Source organism: Phytophthora infestans, genomic scaffold (assembly GCF_000142945.1).
Source record: "Phytophthora infestans T30-4 supercont1.63 genomic scaffold, whole genome shotgun sequence".
Taxonomy (NCBI): domain Eukaryota; phylum Oomycota; class Peronosporomycetes; order Peronosporales; family Peronosporaceae; genus Phytophthora; species Phytophthora infestans.
The window spans coordinates 662,104-683,301 of NW_003303696.1; the positions used below are offsets into that span (position 1 = coordinate 662,104).

Here is a 21,198-nt window from a genome sequence, read left to right on the forward strand (position 1 = left end):
GTTGGACCAACTGCCAACTGACTTGGCAAAATCAACCCTCAGGGTCAGCATTATGATCCACCCTGAAACTGACATTTACTAACTTTACTTTAGAAAATGTGCAGATATTTCAGTGTCCCCCCTGTTTCGGCAATACGAATTTTTCTTATAGGTCTCTTTAAAAGGAAACTGCTGGGTCAACATGCAGCCACAGGAATCTGAGTCGAGCTTACAATCATCGAGTTTCGCTTGTCTTCTGGCGCCATGGAGTCTTGAGCGGCAGGCGCAGCTATGAGCGCGAGAACGGAGTTCCTAATGACCATTGCATCGTGTTTTTCGTCCTCCATCTCCTTGTTACGTTGGAGGCGATCTTGTCGTAGTTCCCAGAGGTATAGCATCTGTTTGTAGAGGATATAGAGCTGTCGAGAGTTGAAGAGCACCAAAAGGGTCACTTGGAGCACGATCACTAGAGTACCGACGAAGTCCTGCAGACCAATCTCCGTTGAAGGCGTGAGAAACGAGCTGATCAGCGCGTATGTGACCATCTTCATGATGAAAGCAATTGACGAGCACACAGTTTGAAATTCCATCGAGTACGGCGCAGTCTCGACGGTGTAAAGGAACATGGCGAGCTGTAGAGACATCAGCAGCGTCAACTGGGATGGCACGTCGCTCACCAGCCCGATAATCACACCGGAAAGGATCTCAGCCCCCATCTTGGCCACGAAGAAGTAGCGGCTCTCGAAGTGGTAATACTTGTAGTAGGCCCCCCAAGCGAACTTGAAGTCCGGATTCGACAGCTCCTCTTTGCTTTTGTCCCAAATCTTCACGACACCCAGCACGATCAACCCGCAACAGACGAAGATGAGAGCTACCGTCGCGAAGGCAAAAGCACTGTGGCTGCCGTACTGTTGTTCCTGTTCGTTGTATCGCATCTGAAACGAGCTGGTCATGCTTAGAGCGTACTCGCTCAATAGACAGATGGACAAACACGATTGGATCAATAGACGCATCAAGAGTTTGGCGCGAGGCAAATCATCGAGTCGCTGGATCAAGAGCTCCAATCTCCGTCGCAGTAGAAGACGGAGCAGCGAGTAGAGCGATGCCACAGCTGCTGCAACGCCCCCAACGATACTTACGAACACGATGGCAGTCTTGGTGAAGAGTTCTTCTGGCTGGACGTTGATCCTCTCAGCATACGCCAGTACGCCCGATATGATATCACCATCCGCGACTGTGAAGTTGGAGGCGTTCTCGCTAGAGAGCTTCTCTGTCCCTTCGTCACCGTGAGAAGGAGATCCGCTTGGACCAATCGGCTGTAAATTGCACCAGCCTAATGAATCCGTAAACTGGAAAAAGAAATCTGGAGCACCAGGGAGACTGAGATGGCTGCTGGACGAGATGAACTGCAGGTAGTTGACCATCATGAAGAGCTCTGTTAAGTCCACGACGGGAGCTGCTCGGCCTAGACTTGCACCGCCGCCCACAAAGTTCAAGATCCCATTAGTCGCAGTAATCCCAGTGGGAGCAGTCGACACGGCAGCTGCGCCAGTTGTTGCAATGCTGATCACGGAAGTCACGATATTTACAGTGACAGCAGTGCCCACTAAGATGTTCACGGAACTACTGGCTATGTCACGCGCAGGGCCCAATGAGTGCGTGAGCTCGATGATTGCTTGATGGAAAGCCTCTTCATCGCTGTCGTCGGAGCGCGCATTGTTCTCGTTTGTGATGACAGCAGGGCCTTCCGTCCCGATAATTGCGTTTGTTTGGCTGCCAGAAGTTGATTGCTCGCTTGTGGTTGAACGGACAGTCGCACTTGGATCCACGTGGAGATTATCTTCAGGTGAGTCTCCGCCAGAAGAACCTTTGAACGCCGGCATTTGTGAACTTCCGTCACCGGTCGATGCAGATTCAGTCGATGCACTTGAGTCTGTTGCCGAAAGCTTAGCATCATCAACTCGTTCTGGAGATGATGTCGATCTTGACGAACTCACATTGCCCGTTATCGACGAGGTTTCAGCTGACCCACCGCGTGCTGAGTCTCTAATTGACGTATCACCGACAGATGGGGACCTTGATGGGCGTGAGTCAGCACTGCTGAAAGCAGGCGAGGACGTTGTTGACGCCGATGGAAGTACTCGACTGCCGTCTGTTCGCACCGTGCTCTCCGGTGTATTGACCGTCGGTGAACTCGACAGCGACGTGCTTGCTGTACTTGTGGTCGATGGCTGAGCCGCTCCTGGAGAACTTGTTGATGTTGGTGCTGTCGTATCCGCAAGAATGGGAACAGCAGGGTCTGGGCTTTCAGGCACTGGCCCACCGCTTACCGGTGCACTGGTAACGGGTGCAGAGACTGTGGGTGTTTCGGCCCCCTCTCCAGACGTCGGTGGTATTGCTGTGTCAGCGAGGATCGGGATGTCACCAAAAGGGGCTTGAGTTGCAGGCTCTGGAATTAGTGGTGTGCCGGTAGCTGGTGCACTCGTCACCGGTGCCGTAGTAGCAGTCGCTGGCGCACTTGTACCCGGCGAACTCGTTTCCGGCACAACAGTTGGCAGTGATGTTACTGGAGTATTCGTGACCGGTGGGTTGGTTACCGGCATCCCAGTTTCCGGTGCAGAGGTGGCGGGTGCTGTAGTGTCGGCGAGGATCGGAATACCACCAAAAGGGTCTTGAGTCTCTGGTGCATTTGTTTCCGGTGCAGCCGTAACTGGTGCTGCTGAATCAGTTGCTGGTGCTGACGTTTCCGGTGTACCTGTGACCGCTGGTGCGGCGGTGGTGGGGGCCGTAGTATCAGCAAGTATCGGAATGTCACCAAATGGGTCATCTGGCGCTGGCGCATTCGTTATTGGCGTTGAAGGCGAACTCGTTCCTGGCGCACTTGTTTCTGACGGAGTCATTACTGGTGGAATAGCTATCGGCCCACTAGTTGATGGTGCATTTGTTTCTGGTATGCCCGAAGTCGGCGGGCTCGTTGCAGGCCCCACAGTTTCTTCCGGAGAGGTAGGAGGAGCTGGGGTGTCGGCAAGGATCGGGACGTCACCGACAGGATCTTCAGTCGCTGGCGCACTTGTTACTGGCGTGCTAGTGACCGGCATACTGGTTACTGGTGTACTTCTTCCTGGAGCACTTGTCAGCGGCGCACTGGTTACTGAGGCATCAGTAGCTGGAGCATTTGTTACAAGAGCACTCGTTACGGGTGGGTTTGTTACGGCGGGACTCGTTATTGGCACACTCGTTATCGGTTCGCTCGTCACTGGTTCGCTTGTTACAGGAGTACTCGTTTCCGGCTCCGCTGTTGGTGTCGGAGAGGCCGATGGAGCTGGAGTGTCGGCAAGGATCGGGATGTCATCGAAAGGATCTTCTGTTGCTGGTGCACTTGTTGCTGGCGTACTAGTGATAGGCGGACTCGTTACCGGTGCACTCGTCACTGGATCATTCGTTAGTGGTGTGCTTGTCACGGGTGCACTGGTTACGGTTGGTGCACTAGTGACGGGAACATTTGTTACTGGAGCACTAGTTTCCGGCACCTCTGTTGCTGGTGCTGTGGTTGGAGGCGCTGTAGTATCCGCAAGAATTGGGATGTCACTAAACGGGTCTTCAGCCGCCGGTGCTGAAGTCGTGGGCGTACTAGTGCTCGGTGCACTCGATACTGGTGCAGTGATTACTGGAGCACTTGTTACTGGAGCACTGGGTACCGGAGCCCCCGTCACTGGAGCATTTGTTACAGGAGCACTTGTTACGGGGGGACTCGTTATTGGCACACTCGTTATCGGCTCGCTCGTCACTGGTTCACTTGTTACAGGAGCACTCGTTTCCGGCGCCGCTGTTGGTGTCGGAGAGGCCGGAGGAGCTGGAGTGTCGGCCAGGACCGGGATGTCATCGAAAGGATCTTCTGTTGCTGGTGCTGAAGTCATGGGAGTGATCGGTGCACTCGTTATCGGTCCGCTCGTCATTGGTGCAGTGGTTACTGGAACATTTGTAACAGGAACACTCGTAACTGGGATACTGGTAGCGGGAGCACTCGTTACTGGAGCACGCGTCGTTGGTGCACTCGTTAGTGGTGCAGGCTCTGGCGTCGCTGGTGCAGAGGTGGCAGGAGCTGGAGTGTCAGCAAGAATAGAAACATCTCCGAATGGGTCCTCTGTCGCTGGTGGGGACGTGACTGGAGCCGTGGTGGCGGGAGCTGATGTTGTCGGCGCCGTGGTAGGGGCTGAAGAAGTAGAAGGAGGTGGGGTATCTGCAAGAATGGGGATATCACCAAAAGGGTCCTCAGTAGCTGGTGGCGACGTCGTGGAAGGTGCTGTCGTCGTCGGCGACGGCGTTACGGATGGCATGGGCCGTTTATACGTGAGTTCGCAATCACCCGCGCTCTCAGTACAGCAAATTATATTCTGTTGGTTCCAGCCCGACCACTCCTCCGTGCACTCCGACATACTCCAGCAGTACGGTCCTCCCGATCCTTGGTTTGACTGTGCACAACACCAGTTGCTCCCGCCGTTGAAATAAGCACAATCATAGTACGCCCGCTGGCCGCTGAAACTCGGCGGATCAACAGATTCAGGGTCTTCGAATTGCAGTCGACGCTCTTCTTCAGTCAGAGGACTCTGGCGGGCAATGATATGCGGTATGTGGCTGCGAGGAGAGTGCACCTGGTTACGATCGCTTTCAAGTGTTGCTGTGGTAAACTCGTAACAAACGCGATGATCTCCATCGTTGTCAGAGCTGCACTCGTAGCCCCGGAATTGCCATTTTACTGGTAACTCCACTGTTTCGTCGAGCGACAAATGTCGCAGCGAGAAGTAGACGTTCACCCATGGGAGATCTCGAACATACAAGTCGTCGCTGACCTGTTTGTACATGCCGATGTGCACTTGGCCCGGGACATTCAAGAAGAGATCAACCGCAATCGCGTTGTGAAGATTTGACGAGTGCGCGGAGCTAGTTGTCGACGCGACAGCATTTTGTATCAGTACCGCCGTCGCTGCTAACTGCGACCATCGCATGCTGGCCGGCTCAACGCCTTCAGCGTGGTATGCGGTTCGGAGAATGACCTCATGCTACGTTGGATTTAAAGACAGTCAGCGGTGGTCGCGCATGTTGGGTTCACTCATATGTTGCTTTATGATCGTTTGCGTCGCTTCAAAGATTCCAAATTGGAACACACTGTAAGAAGTCGGTAAGAGTTCAGTTCATCTAGGGCAAGTGGGGTGGAAGCGCCGCAATGGGCTCAACAACGACAACGAGACTTTGTAATTCTATTCGTTTTGGAATGATTCGTGCTGTTAGTGAAAATGCTAGGATGGGAGATTTCGGATGTCGTGGAAACCGCGTTGCTTCTTTTTGAAGGGGTGCACTGCCAAATGTATTTGAGACGACGAGTATTTGTCTCGAGAGCTTGTACGAGGTGTCAGTGCGATGCTCCTTATATTGTGACCTCTATAGTATGCTGTGTTGGCTCACAAGCAGCTTAGAGACAGTGAAGTAGTTTTTTTCGGCTCGACATACAGCATTGGTACATGTATTGCAGACTGCATTCTACAGCGCTGGACGAAGATACATGTATGGGAGGACGGCGATGGTAAACGGGATCACCTCACTTACTGGATCGCCAATCGTCTTTAGCGGATGGGGCACCGCAAGTGTAGTACATGTAAGTCGTGACGCGGCTCGCACCGGCTGCCTCAGACCACCGAGACTCACGCTGCACCGTTAGCTCCTTTTTTTTCTCTTCTCGATACCGCAAAATGAGATATCAGAATGTTGGTATGCTCTGTCAATGCCCTGTTGGAACTTGCACAGCATAAGCCAGCTAGATTCACCGAACTTGACGTTTGGTGCCGACTGGATCAAGGACGAAACGGTGGTGGAGCGCCACTTGACGTTGGGATCAAGTGACGTCACCACTCAATCATTGTGGAGAAAATGGGAAGTCAGAGGTGAAACCTGAGTGACGTAGAGTGGTAACTGTGATGTCGGTGGAAGATCAGCGTACGGGCGAATGAAACTCGAAATGGAGAAGCTGGACGGCAGTCGACAGTCAACGCTCGGCTACATAGGATGCATGGAACGATGGCGACTGAGGTCGTATCGACGCTGGATCTGAGGTGACGTCGTTCACTGGAAGACTAGGGCGTGAAAGGTAGAAGGCTGTAAGTACTAGTTGGAGGAACGGCAGAGCTAACGAATGAATATCGCGGGTGGGAAAAAAGAATATAAATCCTGTAATTACTGTATTATCGGGCTACAATTATTATTATTGGATCTGTCCAAAGTCAATATAATATGATATTGATCCAATAATATCAGTACAATACCGGTTTATACCAATTGGTTAGAGGCAACTAGCTCTTCGCGCCAATCGTTCAAGTGGTTGGCTGGCAGGCACAGACACGATCACGAGCCGAAGCCTCACAGCACTCCCTCACTTTTCATTTGACCACGATGGCTCCGAACCGTGATATCTGCGCATTCTTCTACGAAGACAAGGGCCAAGGCGACTTCCGCTGTCAGCTTTGCGGTTCTTACCGCAAGCAGCAAACCGGTACCGGGTACTCGAACCTGATGTCCCACCTCAACCTGACGCACCCCGACTTCAACGAGACCTACAGCGCATCTGCGGCTACGGACGCCCCTCTGTCCAACTTTGGGTTCGTGTCCGAGGCGACTCAGCATCGCTATCAGTGGCTTCAGTGGGTCGTAGAGAGGCACATGCCCGTCTCCGAGGTCGACAACCACCTCACAAGGTCCATGTCGTCCTAGAAGCCCGTTTCGTCCAAGACGTTGAAGGAAGACATGAAGAAGTGCTCCGAGAGCGTTGGTGTGCTGATCGAAAGCGAGTTGGGCAAGCTGTTTGGTGTCATGTGGGATGGATGGACGCACGGTACCACGCACTACGTCGGTATCTACGGTGTTTGCTACGCAGACGGCAAGCGCCGTGAGCGACTGCTGTCGCTGTCACCGCTGGAGGACGGCAGCCAAGATGCTGAAGTGCACATCGAGATGCTCAAGCGCGTGCTGGCTCTGTATAACAAGGACATCTCTATGGTGGCTTTTCTGGTAGCCGACAATTGCGCGACCAATCAGCGGATCGCTGCGTTGTTGGAGTTGCCACTGGTTGGCTGTGCAAGTCACCGGTACAACCTTGCGGTGAATCGCTACTTAGCTGCTTATGAGCCGGAGCTCGCTGCAGTTAACAGTCTGATGGTGCAGCTACGACACGTGAACAATGCTGCGGAACTATCAAAATTCACGGACCTGAAACCTGTCAAACGGAATGTTACCCGTTGGTCTTCGACATTCGCAATGGTGGACCGCTATAAGAAAATTCGAGATTCTATTCGGCAGGTTGATGCTGGTGACGAGTTCATCCCAAAAGGTGCGGCCCACAAGAAGCTTCTCGGCCTGCTAGAGCACCTCAAGAAACTCGATAGTGTCTGCAAGACACTCCAGCGCGAGGACACCAGCATGGCGGACGTGCGTGTTTTGTTTGACCAGGTTGTTGACGACTACCCAGTTATGGCGAGCCATCTGCGTCCGGCGGCGAAGATCGTCCATGCGCCGGCCTTTGAGGCAGCTTTGGTCAAGATTTGCAACAATGCGAAGCTCACTGCGTCTGAGTCGCGCGCAGTCCAGCGATTGGTGGTGGAGCCAGATGCTGCAACTGGTAAGAGGAAGGAGCGCTCGACGAGCGATTACGCCAGCGCAATTCTACGAGGGGGGGGGAAAGATGCGAGCGGCTGGTACTGCGGGTGTGAGCTTTCATGAGCTGGCAAAGGTGGTGCCGCCCACCTCGAACACAGTTGAAAGACTGTTTTCGCAGTGCAAGCTCATTCTGACGCCTCAGCGGTCATGCATGCTTTCTGCAAACTTTGAGATGTTAGCATTTCTTCGCGTGAACCGCGACATGTGGAACGCGACTTCGCTCGTCGCCAATGAGTAGGAAGACTTGGTAGTTAGAGGCCACAATATACTTATATTGGCCCCGTTATTATTATTGTACTTCATCATAATCCCGTTATTATTATGGGACTCAATGTCTTGCAGTACAATTTCGTATTGTATTGTCCGAGGCCTGCTTCCAATTATAACAACAACCTCGCAAGTGGTCGTCTATCCCTGCAGCAAATTCCTACCGCATTTGAAAGTCGCAAACAGGCTTTGAGCCTAAACCGCAGTCTGCTGAATAGAAGACCCTGACACGATGTCAGTCACCGGACGGCTCGACGTCACGGACTTGGAGAGTCCCCAAGCCATGCCGCTCGCTGCCAGAGCGGAACGACGTCATAGGGATCGGATACACAGTGTTCACAGTTAGCTACGGAGCTACAGAGACACCTTCGTCACTCCGGAACGACCGCGCGAACGAGCAGTAGCCGGGAGCGACCAAGAGACAACGTCACCTGAAACAAGCACAAGATCAAGCCCGTCAACGCACAACACGCCTCTGTCCGACGAAGACATGGTGGCGGTGCTGAAGGCGCGTCTGGATGTTGCGATGAAGCTGGTTACGCTCCAGCAGAAAACGATTCGAGACAGCAAGATGTCTGCAGATCACCGAAGATCACGAACAGCAACTTGACGAGATCCGACGATCACTACCCGAAACGGAAGAAGTCAAGGAGCAGGACAAAGTTTACGAGCGTAAGTACGCCAGTACTGATGAAGGTAGCAACACTCGCACCACGTTGGTTCCCAACCAACTAGAAGGCGCCTTAACGGCGGACTCAGCAGTAACGACAGCAAAGGCGAGATCACCAAAACTTGAGGACGTTCACTGTCGACGCTTCGACGGAAAAGAAGTATATCCGGGTCTTGGGCTGGCGCTGAAGACTTTCTGAACGCTTTCGAGAGCGCAGTCCGTATGGAGCGTCTCCTGAACCGATCTACGTGGTCAAGTGAACTAAAGGACTCGGTGCTCGGTACCTTCCTTGAAGGTCGGGCGAGCAGATCTTATCACGATGTTAGTAGTGGGCGCGATGTCACGTACGCTCACTACCCACCTGCAGAAAGAATTCGGGTGCAATTTGAGCTAGTACGAGCTCGGCAAATGTCTCGACACCCACAAACGCGTTGGTGACACGTGGAAGCAGTATATGCCGTTTCTCAAGTTTATCGAACGACTAATGGTCGGCAAAAGGTCCCAGTTGGTACTCGAAACGGTCTGCAACAACGCCTGCCCAGGGCTAAAGCCAACCTTGCTCAGTATGATCGACGACAGCAGTACGGATCACCTGAAGGAGCTCGACATGGTTGTGGATTTCCTGATTTGCTCTCAAGGTGACGGTCGTCGAGCTGGCCAAGCAAAGCCAGCCAACCGTGGGCCAAATAACAGTCAAATGCAATTGCAACGTGGGCAGCAGTTCAACGGCAGCAACAACTACAAGAAGCAGGATCACCAACAGGGAGGCAACCAGCATCAGCGAAAGCAGAATTAAAAACGCAACAGCACTTGCCAACGTCAAGGCCCCCGCAACAATTCGCAAGTCCACTCGACTGAAATTGTAATTACCTGTTGGAGCTGTGGCGAAACGGGTCACAGAAAAGCACAGTGTACGAAGGAACGAAATTACTTTCGGTTTTTTTTAGGAAATCGAGTGCACCGTTAGTTTTTTGTTCGAAAGGTGTGAAACCGAGTGTCCCTTGTTCAACTTGAGGGAATGACCGAGTGCACTGCTGAGGTTAAGGCTTCAGCACGGAAGAAGATGCGTCAAGGCTCTGCCTTCATTAGTTCAGACGTAGCTAATGTAAGCTACATGTTGCAGCAACGATAAGCAGGCGTTCGTCTACAAAGCGATCCACGAGCTAGGATTAGTGTGCTTCCATCGCAAACTTCGCTCGCCAGCTACGCCAGTCCATAGTGTAAGAGCTCCTTTCGCTCAAGCGCTTCTCCGTCAACACGATAAGAGCAAATTCAACGCTCACCGTACGTTCACCGTAATACTCTAAGTTGCTTCTACTTCATACTCATCTATCCTACCGTGTGCATTTCACATTGTGTTCAGGGCAATGGTAGAGAGCTCCACGGGAGAGCATAGCCCGAGTCGTCCATCGACCAGAGGACGGTACCAACGCATCTCGGTTCATGAAACGATGCAAAGCGCGCAAGTCGCGATTCAGCTCCAAGACGCGTTCAGCTACGTGTTCATGTTCAACACGGGGAAGCAATTTCATGCCAAGGTTTATAGGTGTGTTGATCACCGCAGCTGCAATCGCTACTTCCGCGTAATGGAGATCAACGGGGAAGACGATCGTGATAGTCGCTGCTTTGCAGTCGAAGCTCGTGGTTACTAGCGGAGCTCAGCGTACCTTGTGTAGGAAGTGAACCAGGATCCAAGGCTCATTCATGTTTTCTTCTCACAAATACATGTATTTTTCTCCTCTTACATCCTGGTGAGCTCTGCATCCGGCCCCAAGGACAGTGTAGTAAACTCAAACAAGCATGGACCGGACAAGACCAGTATAGAGCCGACGATATCGCCATGTGTTATCTGCACTCGGCATTCCGCCATTTCGTGGCAAAAATGTGTGCACTCGAAAACCCCTCAACGTGCACTCGAATACCATCCGCGCCCGTGTACGAAGCCCAAGAAAGTGACACCACAAACGTCTGCAAACCAAGCGCAGCAGCAGGAGCACACTACAGCATCAGACTCCGAAGATGATGGCAGCTCGGAGCTATGGATGGCTGTAGCAGAAGATGTCGAGTCACAAGCCGCGGTATCAACCTGGTTCATCGACTATGGAGCCTCGCACCATTTGTGCTATGATGATGGACTACTATTTGGCACATCACCATCACACTTAGTCGTCAAAGTTGCTAATGGCGGGTTGTTAAAGGCAAGTGTCAAGAATAGCTGCGCTCTTCGCTTGGATAATGACACTGAGACGCAAGCGATACTCCTACGAAGCACACCACGTTCCTGGACAAAACAGAAATCTACTGTCTGTGACGGAGCTGAGTGAACATGGAATCACTACAACCTTTGAAGCAACAAAGTGCAGTCTGAAGGACCAACGCGGTGATGTGACTGCAGTCGCTGATCGTCAAGGCAAGGTGTGGATTATACGAGGTGATACGATGGCAGCTAACGCAAATGCAACAGCAATGTTCGTGCAGATGCCCAAGGCAGCTCAGCAGCACTGGCACGAGAGATTGGGGAACGTAAATTTCCAGGATCTGCTACGAATGTACTCAAAGGGTTCAGTAGACGACATGGAAGTGAGGGGGGAGCCTACTCGCGAGTACGAAAAGGATGATCTCCGAGTACAAACACAAAAAGGATGACTTGCGAGTACAATTTGGGAAAAAGTGGATTGGCGAGTATGGCATCATAAAAGGTGGATCACCGAGTACATTCGCAAGAACCGACAAGTTTGGTCAGTGTCACCGGAGACTATGGGATGACTCGCATACCTAGTGCGTGACTGTAGGCGACAGCAGCTGCGAGCTGTTCCACGTCCATAAGCTCCACTTTTCCGGTTGAGAACTTGACCTTCCACTGAAAGCGACCGCCATTTTCGAGCCAACGGTTGACATGTCCAGGCACATGCTCACGTAGCACTTGCCCCCTGTTCTTCACACTAAACTCCTTGGTCACGTGCCAGTGTGTTGGCGCGGCGGGGCTTTCCATGAAAAGCTGCTCCAGGTGCGAGACACCGAAACACCGCGCGTCGTTGTTGAACCGCGTGCGGGCAAGCGCGCCGCAGGATTTGAACTGACCTCCCGGGCGTCGTCGAACTGGCAGCACACTCAACAACGCGTCGATGCTGATCTTCTCGAGGAGCGCCATCGTCGCGACAATGTGCTCGCCCATCCATCCTGACTGGCGTGACTCAGAGCAATCGCACACACAGCACTGACGCACCATTCGGATCTAGAGTAAGAACAGTCAGAACCGTCGCTGCCATGTGGGATTGAGATGAGATCAAGTACGTACTCGCCCCAACAAGCCTCTACCAACCACCGGCAGCCTCTACCAGCCACCGGTAGCCACAGCCAACCATCGCTAGCCACAGCCAGCCACCAGCAGTCACAGGCAGCCATTGGTTGCGACAGGCATCAACTGGGGTGCACCACATATCCGTAAATAGCGTTTCCTAGTGAGCCATAAATAGTGTTCTCCGTGTAATCGGGAACTCGCAACTCATCCTTTTCGAGCCATGGACTCGCCAATCCACCCTTTTTCCCATTTGTACTCGCAAACCATCCTTTTTGAGCATGTACTCGGAGATCATCCTTTTTGTACTCCGATATAATCCGCACCCTGGAAGTGATGTCGAAGAAGCTAAAATTCTGTCTTTCGTGCGCAGAAGCTAAACAAACCAAGTTTAAACAGCCTACTTTAGACACGTCCGACTCGTTACCCACCGATGAAATTGGTGCAGTACTTGGTGTTGACTTGAAGACCGACATCACATCGGATAGGGCTAGTTTTCAACAGGATTCACTCGAGAATGGTTTTCAACAGGATTCACTCGAGAATTGATTTTCCCTCGACAGCAAAAATGATTGCCGCCTTTTAAATTTTATTTGTGAAAGCTACTTAAAAATAGCTATCATTACATAAAATTTAAACAGGCAGCAATAATCCGCTTTCAAGCTTAGGCGATCAGGCTGACCGGTGACTGTATTTAGGGTTAAAAAATATGCTCCTCCACCAAGCATGCTACCACTGTACACTTTCCTTATTGGATACCGAAAAAAGTTTTGCCAAAGCTACACGTATCGCACCGAAGCTGTCAGCATTATCGTTGGTTTAAAACGCTTTTCTAACGTTAGATAAAGTACCGGTAGTGCATTCCGCACAGCATTTATTTTCGCTTCATTGCTACTTGTTGCTAGAAGTATGAGTAGATGCCTCCTTCGACTCAATCTTTTTAATGAACTTGGCAGGGTTACCAGCATACACGGAGAGCGCGTAAAAATTAACTTAAAGTCCAGATTCGCACACCAAAACTGCGTCACCACAAATAAAGCGTGCGACCATATCACACTATGGAGACTACACATATAGAATGGATTGCCTGTGCACGCCGCTTTTTTTCTGATTCCTCGCACAGACAGGGGTTGGGATGGTGATTTACAGCCAACCATCGCCGCACTTTAGAATCGAGAAAGGAGATCACCCAGCAAAGACTCGGCCGGCCGACGCGACTTGCAATGCCGAAGCGTATCGCCTGGCAGGACGTGGCGCTCAACGCTACCGGTATCGAAGCTGACAGAGTGCTGACTGCCTTTAAGACCTACGAGGTCTCGAAGAGCAATTCGTACGCATGTACGGTTAGCCTCGACGATGCCCCACACAAGATGAGGTACAGGATGCTTCAGTGCTCGTCAACAGCGTGCAAGGCGGCCGTTTCCTCGGGTGTACACGCTTGTTCTTGGCGCGGCAAAACCCTCTCTTGCCAGGTTAGCGACGCAGTGTCAATATTCGAGGTGGGGGAGCACGCCACAGCGGTAAACTCCCCCAAGAAGAAGAAACTGACGGATCTGCAGAAGATATACTGCCGTGAGCTCACGGCACAACATCTGCGGCCTGTCCGTATACGCAATGCGATGGCACGGAAGTTTGGAGCGGTGCTTCAGGACTTGCCAAGCTTGGGCACCGTCCAGAACTTCGTCAACTACTACTCCAGGAAGAACTTGTCGCGGAATGACATAGTGGACGATTTGAGGACCTGGATCCACGCGAGGGCGTACATCGGACGAGAGGCCATGTCCTAGACCTTCACATTCGCCTGGAATATGGATGAGCGAGGCAAGCCAGTGGTCGGAAACGGATCGGAAGAACAGCCGTTCGTTATTGGTTTAACGACCAAGACCCTAATGCTTCGGCTAATGCGGCCGCCGGACAACTACATACTTCATGTGGACGCGACGTACAAGTTAAACTATCGCGGATATCCGGTACTAGTGGTCGGCATCTCCGATAGGTCGCGTAGGTTTCATCTGGTGGCGCTGTACATTGTATCAGGTGAAACACAAGAAATTATACAACCGATGCTCATGGCGCTAAGGCGTCTGTACTGCTGGCTCACCGGTCGCGATCTAGTTGTTCGCTACGCGATGGCCGACGCAGACAAGGCCCAGTATAACGCTTTAAACGTCGTTTTTGGAGACAACCCTCAGTTCCAGAGCCTCATGTGCTTCTTTCACGTGATGGAGAAGGTCTACAAGGCGATCAAGCAGTTTCCCTCGTTTGTATCGTCTAATATTACCCACGACCTGTACGACCTACACTTCACCCGAATACATCTAGACTTTACGAGAATGCGGGACGCTCTGCTAAGGAAGTGGATGAACGTCCCAATGTTGGTGAACTTCGCTCAATATATGAGTGGCCAATGGTTGAGTGGCCACTTCAGTGGCTGGCAGTTATACTCAACACTCAGTGGCTTTGCATCAACCAACAACCCGGTCGAAACTTTCAACGCTATCCTGAAACGAGACTACACTTTACGTCGGCGTCTAAAAATGGTGCGCTATTAGCGGAGCTGGCCAATTGTTGCGAGGACCAGTCGGCCAACGAGCGCCCATTTCAAATGGAGGTGCTCCCGTCGGAAACCCTCACACGTCGCGTGCGGGAATTAGTCCGAGAGAATCTATTAGGTCTGGGTGGGGAACAACCTGGCGCTTTGGAGCCTCCTGGGTGCATTCGAGTCGCCTCCAGGCTCGCGAAACGGATTGCGGTTGCCCCTAACAACCGGTCAGAGCACGGCATCGCTGTCTCGGCTCAAATGGGACTTAACTACGCTAGAATGGAGGTGGAAGGGCAGATTTGAATCGTCGGTGGTGTGACTGCAACTACTGCTACGCATTTGGGGTCTGCGTACACGTACTCTATGCTGTACGAACACAAGATTACATTGACGCAAGCGGACGTGAAATTTTAATCTCTCGCAACATGCAGAAGAGCAGTGGCGCAGCGGCCTCCAAGAACTCAGGGCAGCGAGGAGGACGACCAACGACGGTTGGGCCCGCACTTACGTTCTGAGGTCTAACACCTCTACAAATGGAGCTGGCTCCTGTCTTTGTTTAGATTTCCGTATCCACACGGTAGAAGAACACTGTGTATATGAGGAATCATGCATAATAAAAGTTAGTCGTTTCCCGATTTGACATTACAAAAAAATATTGGATATCTTTTTAAGAAACCTCTTTCTAAAAGATTCCTCACATAGAGTTGTTGCGTACAAAGCTGTCATTAAGGATGGTCTTTCATTTTTCATTGTAACTCTTCATTGTGAAGTCCTGGAATGTTTTGGATTATTTAGGCTATCTAAAATACCACAAATTAGTTTGAGCCTTCCTCATTCCAGCAAACATCGCAAGCACACTTGAACCAGATTTCGTCTCCATAGTGGACGACGAGCTGCGCGCTCGCAGCGACACTCTCGATCATCCGAGCGACCACCCTTCACGCTGGACCTGTTTTTCATCTTGAAAAACTCGATGTTTGAAGTACATGCGTGCTGGAAGAACCGAGCGATAGATCCACACTTTAGTGCCTCCACGTAGACAGATCTGCCTCGCTTGCGTTTCTCGTTCAGGAGCATTGTGTAGCCACTGTTTTGTTTTTTGCCTTTTCTGGTTGGCCCTCGTACAGAGCTTCGTACTCACAAAGCGCTCCGTTGTATTCGGCGATATTCTCGCCAGCAAATAACGCCTGCGTCGTGTACACACCCAGCCCCAACCGGTGAGTATTGTACAGTATGAGGCCGGGGTGCGTACACGGCGCGTTACTGCACTTTGCGTCCAGTCGACAGCAGTCGGGGGTGCAGTAGATAGCCATCTTAGCATTGTTACAGGTGTCGGCGAAGCAGTCCCCGTGGCACACGCAAGCGTCTCCATCACCAATGTCATCGTAAGCCCCACAGGTACAATAGACTCGGTGATAGGCTCCACCCAGTCTGACCACGCTACCTCCTCCATTACGTACGTCTCGTACACATTTATTTGGGTGACGTTACTTGGAGGAGGGGGTTTGGGCTCCACAAACACCGGCCTGTAGCTTCGTACGGCGTTCAGCTTCGCTCTCATGCTCGGCATCCGCAACAGTTCCTTCATTTTCTTGGCTTTGACGGAGTGGGCGTGATGGATGCTTGTTCCGCTACGTGTTACAGCACATTTCTTTTGGTGTCTTTTCTTGCGTGATCTCGGCACGTGCCAAGTGCTAGCACGCTTCTTTGCCTGGTGTCGTATCTTCGACCGTTCCAAGCGCGTGAAAACGGTATTTAAATACTCAGCCACAGCAGACACGTCCAGTAGCCCAGAACCTTCCGACAAGAGAGCGTTGGGTGGTGGAGCAGTACAAAGTGCTGGAGTATCCGACTCGGATCGGCCCTCGGGTTCTTCTTCTTCGCAGCGAGGATACACGATGTCTGGACCAGAACTTAATTCAAAAACCTCCTTGGCGCATGTGCTGGGACGATTGCCAAAGTCCTCACTTCCTGAGGCTTGACCAACGGTGGCTGAATCCGTGGGTTGCTGAGCGTGGGCCACCGTACGATTAATGTGGGTGCTGACCTCTTATTATCGTCCATAAACTGCGAGCTTGTTAAATTCATTGCTGAGGCCATTGAAATAGGCGCTAGGTCTCTTCCCTCATACTCTTCCCCATCGTTGGCGCCGTTAAGAGCCACTACGTCTCTTGTAATCTCAACATCTGAAGAAATGGAGGTGTGGGGCGGGCTCGCACGTTTTGTAATGCCTAAGGCATTCAATGAGCAGGGTGTAGCATCAATCTGGTCACGTATAGCGCGGCCAATGTTTTTTTTTGACCAGCAAAGACTGCGTTGATGATGCCGTTCACCTTATCGCACAATAATGAGCGGTCGGATTGAGCGTCGAACATCCCGGACACGAGGGAAAAGGTGCGGAGCATGCGCCATTTACCATTGACACGCGTTCCATCGCTGTCGCTGACCCGCACAATCATCTGAGTGAGCTGAATTAACTCGTCTGTGGTTACTTTGATAGGGTGTTCCAAGCCAGGGGTCGCGTCGACCCGTAGGATGATAGCCTCGCGGTACCCACGATGGTCGCCGGCGACGTACATACGCGTGTAGTAGGCGATTGTATCACCGGCATGTAGCGCGTCAGGGGGAGCTGAGTGGAAGTGAGCCCAACCATGACGACGTGGGGCTGTGATGTGGAAGCTGCGGCGTAGAAGCTTCTACGCCCAGCGACTCGGCGGAGCTGGAGGTCTTCCTTTCCAGCAGTTAAGCCCTGGTTTCGGATGCGCACAACACGTCACATTCAGAGCACATTCACACCAACAATACAGCACTTACCTTCACGGGACATTCATTCCAGAGCAGTCGGGACGGCTACGAGTCGTACATGTAATACGACCTCCGAGTTGGGCTCGATGGCAGAAGGGCCCGTCGAACGCCCCGACCATGTCGTTATGTGTTTCCCGTTTAATGTGTTTTTCAGATTCGAACGGGTATTTATAAGGTTATCTCGCATACACGCACATTGGTGGTACAGCTTTCGTGACAACACTTCCAGCACCGATTACGGCGCCGCGGCCAATGGTGACTCCAGGGACGACGACGACATTGCCACAAAGCCAGACGTCGTCTTCGATCGTGATAGGCTTGCCGATCTCAAGGCCCGAAGAGCGCACCTCCGGATCAAGCGGATGACTGGCCGTGTATAGCTGCACGCTCGAGGCCAGAAAGACTCGGTTGCCGATAGTGATCGGACACCCGTCGAGAAACACACAGTTGAAGTTCATCTGGACGTTGTCCCCGATTCGGATATTGTAGCCGTAGTCGCAACGGAAGGGCATCTCGATCCGACAGTCCTCCCCGATTGCACCTAGGAGCTGCTTCATCACAGTCTTGGCTTCAGGACTCTCCGCTTGGGTCATGTCATTGAACTGCTTGGTCAGCTCACGTGCTGAGCGTCGATCCTCAGCCAATGTCGAATCAGCTGCGATAAACAGGTCACCACGAATCATCTTAGCTTTTTCGGTGTCCATGTTAGGAAAATGACGAAGCCGTGGCTTGCTATGCTGATAATCAATACGTAAGTGAATGGAGAGAGCGAGGAAAATAAATGCGGCGTAAAAGCAGCGATGACACGTGTCTCGAACGGAAGCCAGCCTCGCTTTTAACAAAGCCGCGACAATTTTACGTGCGAAAGGTAAATGTCTTGCTGTTTTTGAGTAACCGCAGTACACGAATGGTTTCGTTCATGCACCGTACATGTATTTTAGTGTACCTCAACATTCACATAATCATCGGATCAGGTGGCGTCCAGGTTTCCCAGAGCAAAAATATTTTCAGAAATCTGATGCGTCATGTACTATCCAGTGATAGTACCAGATTTAATTCAGGTTTCGGAATTAAAGAGAAGAATCAGGTGCAAGTAATTTCTGCGAACTGCATAAATTACTTGCACAGTTTTTTTTCCAGGTAGAAACCTGGGATATTCATATGTGCGAAATATGGGTAAAAGTGGAAATGAGGGCTGGCGAGTTGTGTCGGAGCGACTCTCAGCCAACCAAACGGCAGAGGTGATAGCTTCTCAAAGAGTTAGACATCCTCAACGCATTCATGTTTTCTCTAGGTTGAACCAGGTATTGGCCATGTATTGAACTTAGTTAGCAATCCTGCGTATCCGCTGACTACCAAGAAGTTCTTCATCTTCAAAATCGAATGCAGCATCGCCCAGCGAAGCTTCAGCAGTCCAGTAGCTGACACGGTACGTGGTGCGTCGCTACTTACACAAGCCCAGAACAGACGGCAAATGAACACGCCGCAGCTATCACCGTCGGTCTGCATGGGCTCTGTCAGTGAGGTAGTAGTGAACTCCTCTCCCGTAGCCTTCTCAATGATCTCGCTCGGCATTGCTTTTAAAACCTTCAGATTCTTTTTACCACCCATGCTGTCATATGTATTGACTTGTAGAGCAGCTTTATCAGCCACTAAGCATCCCCAGTGAATACCCCCAACGTTTACGGGTAACAACACGTACGGATGCAAGGCGACGCCCTCAGCAATGTGCTCTAGCGTTTTTGCAGGAAGCGAGCCAATTTTGCTTGAGTTCTGAGAAAGCGTAATCGCTACGTTCTTCTTGTAGCGTCTCAAATACACTGCAAAAGCTGTCGTTGCGTTGTCCATCAGCCAAGCCGATCCTCGAAAACAGAAAATATCTGAATAAGCCAGATCAAACCCGAGTCCATGCAGCTGAGTATACGGCCAAGCCTCCAAAAGTTGGAGGGGCACGATCTTTGCTGGAACAGGGTCTTCTCTAGCAGTTTTGACTTCACTATTTATCCATGCACAATATTGAACAGCGTCCCGGCAGGTGGACTGCATGTTCCAGATCCATTTCATTGCTCCCAGTTGAGCTCTTGTGAACTGTCTAGCCTTTTCAATAGTAGCCGCATAGCAGACTCGACCATCTTCTCTCTCCCCATCGCTATCAAGCTCAATTCGCTCTTCTTTAGCCAACCCCCATTTAGTTGCCCCAATGCGTCCTCAATAATAAACTCTGCCAGGCGAAACCGAGCTCTATCGGGAACGAAACCATCATCCTCACGCCATTCTACCACCTTTCCGTTGCCCTTGCTCTTGACTTGGAAGGTAGCAAAGAACGATTTCATTTCACGTACGCCGGGCTTAGCGGTTTGTAGCGTTGAGACGACGTCACAGACATTACTATCCCTCAGAAGAGCGCGGAGCTTCATCCCGCTGTTGTACGCTTTGAGCGCAACCTTCGCCTTTTTTTTCTATTCGACACGGCTCAGCTGTGGCCTACCGACACGTCTAACACCTCCTGACAACTTGGTCTTACGCCCATGATCTTTAGTGCCATTTCCATTACCACACACACAGCTTCAGTTTCTACTGGGGCTGTGGTTTCAAAGGCCGGTTTATTCGCTGTGAAGTTTGTATGTTGTGTAGGTTTCGTATTGGAGTGAGTACCTTGGGTTGCTTGCGCCTCGGAATAAGAACCACCGATGGTTCCGTCGACGTTTCCTCCAGATTCATCGCCACTGTGGTCACCATCGCTATCGGCACCGTCGCCGTCCGGCGTACTCACCACCCGTCCTTGACGCAAATTGTACCACCACTGTTCTAGCTGAGCCATCGCTGTGTTGAAATCACTGCCCGGAAATTGGACAAATTCACCACTAATTCGTCCAAACGCCTGCTGGGTACGTCGATACTTCTCCGCTTCAGTGAGAGTTTATAAATACGCTGGCCTTGTATATCTTAGCCATGAAAGGCTTTCTTACCCCGACCAGGTTCCTGGTACAAGCCTGCTCTGTCCAAACCACCTACACGAATTCCAACAACACATCATGACAAACATTAGTCAAACCTGGTCAAAACCTGATCAAAACCTGGAAATACCTGGATGCAATGCTAAAGTATGGGATGATCAGCGGATTACCACTCGCCTTTCTGTACACCATAGCATGACGACATGAAAGCTTCATCGTCTGGTAGAACTCGCAATCGCACGTCAAGTCATCCTTCTCGAGAAGGTACTCGTGGCCTTCGTACTGGACATTGATTGTGGAGCCGCTGTCCTTGAACAAGTAGTTGTCTGCTACGGCTGGGTCTGTCGCGACGTCGTATTGTGTTTTAATTGCTGCGGCTACCCAGCGCGTTGTCACCCCCAACACCACGTCCATATGCTCTGGATCAGAGGCGTCCCGCAAAGTACCAGACATCTCGACCTTCGACTTGTACTCTTCTTCCTTGCGGTGCTGGATGTTCAGAGGAACCTTGAGGCTGGCTCGCATCGAATTGACCTTTTCACTGCCGCTTGAGTTTGCCAAAAAAACCTTTAACTCGGTTGTTTGTGTGATTTCCAAAGTGAGGCAAGGTCACACGATACGCCATTACCCTCATTTCACGGCAATCATTCCAATTCTTGTCAAAATGCTCTAAAAGATTTGTACGGCCGTCTCTGCAAGCTAGATGTTTGAACGCATCACGATTCGGCGCATACGCTTCTATAGCTCGAAAGTAGGTCATGTTTGTGATTGTGTGCTTCATTTGTGCCAGAACATCTGCATCGTACGTTCCAAACTTCGTAGACTTCCTTATAATATCGTGAAGCCACTTGATCATGAAGTGACAGTACAACACACGAGCCTCCGGGAGCTTCTTGCGAACGACATCAACTTCACGCATGTCCTTATCCACGATAACAATTCGTACAAATTACCAGTGTTCATTTGCTCGCTTAAA

General features: G+C 51.3%; 2 protein-coding genes across 2 annotated transcripts; both read right to left on the bottom strand.

Moving 5' to 3' along the window:
• Positions 1–4,251: 4,251 nt before the first annotated feature.
• PITG_18191 (uncharacterized protein) lies at positions 4,252–4,841 on the bottom strand (the record flags this gene model as incomplete). The annotated part of the gene is made up of 2 exons (XM_002896294.1): positions 4,252–4,282; positions 4,330–4,841. 2 exons carry the CDS (start codon positions 4,839–4,841, stop codon positions 4,252–4,254), a joined length of 543 nt encoding a protein of 180 aa, XP_002896340.1.
• A 12,600-nt stretch (positions 4,842–17,441) lies between these two features.
• PITG_18193 (maltose O-acetyltransferase) lies at positions 17,442–17,969 on the bottom strand (the record flags this gene model as incomplete). Its single annotated transcript, XM_002896295.1, has 1 exon — positions 17,442–17,969. One exon carries the CDS (start codon positions 17,967–17,969, stop codon positions 17,442–17,444), a length of 528 nt encoding a protein of 175 aa, XP_002896341.1.
• Between the last annotated feature and the right edge of the window lie 3,229 nt (positions 17,970–21,198).